At 41.2% G+C, this 4,158-nt stretch overlaps 2 protein-coding genes across 2 annotated transcripts in view; both read right to left on the bottom strand.

Annotated features, from left to right (window-relative positions):
* LOC140339098 (uncharacterized) overlaps positions 1-1,842 on the bottom strand; it is a 5,075-nt gene extending 3,233 nt beyond the window's left edge. The window contains exon 1 of the mRNA XM_072423658.1: positions 217-1,842. Coding sequence (XP_072279759.1) covers positions 275-1,321 — 1,047 coding nt within the window. The 5' untranslated portion in view covers positions 1,322-1,842 and the 3' untranslated portion in view covers positions 217-274. The remainder of the gene's footprint in view (positions 1-216) is intronic.
* LOC140338955 (uncharacterized) overlaps positions 1-3,361 on the bottom strand; it is a 17,035-nt gene extending 13,674 nt beyond the window's left edge. The window contains exons 1-3 of the mRNA XM_072423302.1: positions 3,328-3,361; positions 2,201-2,315; positions 1,920-2,078 (exon numbers count right to left, since the gene is read on the bottom strand). Coding sequence (XP_072279403.1) covers positions 1,920-2,078; positions 2,201-2,296 — 255 coding nt within the window. The 5' untranslated portion in view covers positions 2,297-2,315; positions 3,328-3,361. The remainder of the gene's footprint in view (positions 1-1,919; positions 2,079-2,200; positions 2,316-3,327) is intronic.
* Positions 3,362-4,158: the final 797 nt, after the last annotated feature.

The following is a 4,158-nucleotide window of genomic DNA, read 5'->3' as shown; positions in this document are numbered from 1 at the left end:
CCGTTCACATTAGATTCTCCGACAGCTCTCCCCCACTATTCACACCACATTCTCCGACAGCTCTCCCACACCTTCACACTACATTCTCGGAGAGCTCTCGACCCACCATTCACAATACATTTTCCCGCAGCTCTCCTCCCCTGTCCACACTACATTCTGTCACACTGTCTACACTACATTTTCTAACAGCTTTGCCTTCATGACCACATTACTTACCCTAAGAGCTATTCCCTCACCAGCCACACTTCTGTTATATGTGTGACAGTTCCTCCACTCAAGTGTGACTTTTCTGGTGTTTGATAAGGCTTTCTTTTTTGGTGAAATGTTTTCCGCACTCCAAGCACGAGAAAGGTCGCTCGGCCGTGTGACTTTTGTAGTGTCTAAGAAGTTTTTCTTTTTCAGCAAAACGTTTTCCACAATCGGAACATAAAAATGGACGTTCACCTGTGTGAATTTTCTGATGTTTATTAAGTTTTTCTCTGTCAGCAAAACATTTGCCACACTCTCCACATGCAAATGGACGCTCACCAGTGTGAATTCTTTGATGCTTATGAAGGTTTCCTTTGTCATTGAAATATTTCCCACACTCTGGACATGAATATGGACGCTCACCTGTGTGAGTTCTCTGGTGTCTAAAAAGATCCGATTTCTGACTGAAACTTTTCCAGCACTCTGAACATGAATAAGGGCGCTCACCAGTGTGAGTTCTCTGGTGTCTAATAAGATCTGCTCTCTGAATGAATGTTTTCCCGCACTCTGAACATGTAAAAGGATTCTCACATGTGTGATTTTTCTGATGTTGAAGAAGTGTTCTTTTCTCACTAAAACTTTTTCCACACTCTGAACATGTGAAAGGACGCTCACCTGTGTGACTTCTCTGGTGTCTCAGGAGGTTTCTCCTTTCAGTAAAGCATTTTTTGCAATCTAGACATGAAAATGCATGCTTTTTCATGTCTAAACTACAGAAAATATTATTTTCAGTAAGAAATTTTCCACACACTGAACATAACAATGAAGTCTCCTCAGTGTGAGCTCCTTCCTGGCCTATAGGCTCCTTGGGATTTGATGGATATGTTGGTCTCTCCGCACTGTGAGGTTTTAGATGAATATCAGGAGTAAAAATATGTGATTGTTCAGATTCACTAGGATTAAATGGATCCATTGATGACTCCAAATGGTGAGGTCGGTGATGTGTATTAGGTGTATTGGAATTTAGTCCAGGGGAAGATTGTGTGATGTCATTGTAATCTGATGATACAGTAAGATCTTCCTCTGAGCTATTCCAGACATAGTGTCCATCTGTGGGAGAAAATGTATACATCAATGTTATCAGTATTCTTCACGTCTTGTTTTTAGGACCCAGAAGACCAAAATACGAATACAAACCAGATAAAGGAGACACCAAATCACACGGGGACACAGTTGATGCCAAAACCCGCCCACTGCCCTAAGCCTGTGATGCATATGGGAGACCTGTTCCGCGGCTCTGGCCAGAGCCGCGAACCACTGCTGGTCTCCATGTTCTCGGGCAAACCTGTCAGGCTGATTGGCCATGGACCAGGGGGTTGGAGACCCCTGGTGTACAGTGTATCCTCCTCATTTGTTGGGGACATGACGTTATATTGAGGAATGGAGATGGACCTTTCATATGGTGTATGGTATCTTCTCCTCATTTGTTGGGGACATGATGTTCTATTGAGGAAATGAGATGGACCTTTCATATGGTATACAGTATCTCCTCATTTGTTGGGGACATGACGTTATATTGAGGAATAGAGATGGACCTTTCATATGGGGTACAGTATCTCCTCCTCATTTGTTGGGGACATGACGTTATATTGAACAATGATACAGTCACCATCCAGACACATCCCTTGTCTGTTACTGGATAATGGCCCAGAATTCCCGGCACTTCTCACCTCTCCCATCAGCAGCTCAGTGATTTTCTTGGTGACTTCTAGAATCTTCTTGGCACTCTTTACTTGTTTTGTCAGGCACTGATATAGAGGTAATGTCCTGTGAACTTCTCTGCTGGGTGTCATTGGCTCACCAGAAGTTTTCTTAAATATTTTATAATTCTATGAAGTCAGAGAGGAACAATTATTTTTTCTTACTTCCCAGAATCCTCTTCACCATTCTAGTTAGGCTTTTAAAGAGATAGTAACAATAATGTCATGTGACCTCCCAGAATCCTCCTCACCTCTCCAGTCAGCAGGTAGATGATCTCCAGGGTGAGGTTTAATATCCTCATTGTCAGTTCACCTTGGTCTTGATCCATCCTTTCCGAAGTGCTCATGTGATCTGTATAGGACTCCCTGTCGACAAATAATTCAGACATTTATCTGGACGGTGCTGAGATTAATAATATCTGAAGACTGCATCTGCCATGTTTTTTTTTTTTATGTACAGCTCTAACGAAAACCAGTTTTTAGATTTTGGTTACCTGGAAGGGAGGTAAATCCTCTTTGGTTTGTCGTGTGAAGAAATTAGGCCAACTGGGACAATAAAAGGTTACTTGGTAAATATTGGATAATGATTGCCAATATTTGAAAATAGTTAGGTGGTACACCTTAAAGTGTCTAAAGAGAATTGTTGGGGGTGTTAAAGCTTTGCACCTCTCTATGTAGTCTCCCCTTTTAGCCAGGCGCACCATCTGGCACTTTTCAATGACCACCAGCTGTTTTTTTTGGTGGTTACTAAAAAGTTTTGTTACAAAAGTTTGTTCCAACGCAGTTAAAATAAATCCCCGGGGGAAAGATGTGTGTATATCAATAGGGTAGACATCAGTGGGGTCACAAAGATTATTCAAGCCCCATCCTTAGTATCGGTGGGAAAAAGTTGAACTGTATGTATTCCTGGGATTCCCTCAGGATTTGGGACACTTGGCTACTATGATTTAAACCAGAGCACCCCAGGATGCCTGATGTAAGTATTCCAGGAGGCTCTGGTTTTTTTTTTAAAAAAAGGGTGTTGCACTTAAAAAAATAAAAACATTTTTACTTTATCTAAAAGGCTTGTCTACCTATTTATGCAAAGTAGAAATTTTGAGTTTAAGTCTGCTTTATTTCTCTGATATTAAATTGATATTTTGTAAGGTGGCCCAAAGGCCAAAATAATCCTCCAACTTACCTTGCATCTTTATAACTAAATGTGTTCCTTCATTTTTACCAAACACAATACCTTGTCAGCAAAAATCTGTGAACTTGGACTGCAACATTTCAATCTTTTCCATGGAATAGATTTGTGTGTGTAGCAGAAATAAACGAATACAAAGGACTGACATGGCAGAGGGTTACCGGGTGTAAATATAAAGTAACATCTCATTACCTCCTCTGCTGCCAGTTCCAGCAATGTCTACTTTCTATTTCCGCCCAAATCACCTCTCACCCGGAACTTCCTGGTTATCGTCTACATCACTTCCTGTGTTAATATGACATCACTTCCTGTCTGTACTCTTTTTTTTTTTTTTTTTTTTTTTTTTTTTTATTATTATTATTAATATTATTGATTAATTCCTGCCTGGACTTTTGGCAAGGATCAAGTGTAGTGTTAATTATATTCCTTACATGTAGTATCTGTTCTTATCAGTCCCAAGTGTAGAAAAATCCAGGTATTCTTCAAGGATGATACGCCTGAGGCGAATATTTCCAGGAATGATAGGCTAGGTGTAAGTCCTTCTCACCTGTCTGCTGATTGGACAGGTGCTCCCTGGTCTGGCTGAGGGGCTAGGAGAACGTGGTAATAGTGTCCCCGTAATTTTGAATTTTTGGTCCATTGGTATATTCAGGCACTTCGGGCCTGATTTATTAAAGCTCTCCAAGGCTGGATAGAATACACATTCTTCAGTGAAGCTTGGTGATCCAGCAAACCTGGAGTGGATCTGGTTTAGGATTGAAAACAAATACTTTTAGGAAATCCACCCAACTTGGATCACCCAACTTCACTGATAGAAGTGTATCCTCTCCAGCCTTGGAGAGCTTTAATAAATCAGGGCCATCATGTCGCTACGTATGGAACTTTATTTAGCACTTTTTTTTGTCTGTCTTTCCAAATGGACATTTTGCACAGGATTAGTAAGGTGTTGGTCCTTTGGGTCTTACCTGAAAGTCGGTGCAGGGGGGAAGCTAAGACCCCCGTGGCTCTGGCTCTCTCTCCGAG

The sequence above is a fragment of the Pyxicephalus adspersus genome, chromosome 10 (genome assembly GCF_032062135.1).
Source record: "Pyxicephalus adspersus chromosome 10, UCB_Pads_2.0, whole genome shotgun sequence".
In the NCBI taxonomy this organism is placed as follows: Eukaryota; Metazoa; Chordata; class Amphibia; order Anura; family Pyxicephalidae; genus Pyxicephalus; species Pyxicephalus adspersus.
The sequence above is the reverse complement of the archived record's forward strand: the minus strand, read 5'-3'. Positions and strand labels throughout refer to the sequence as shown.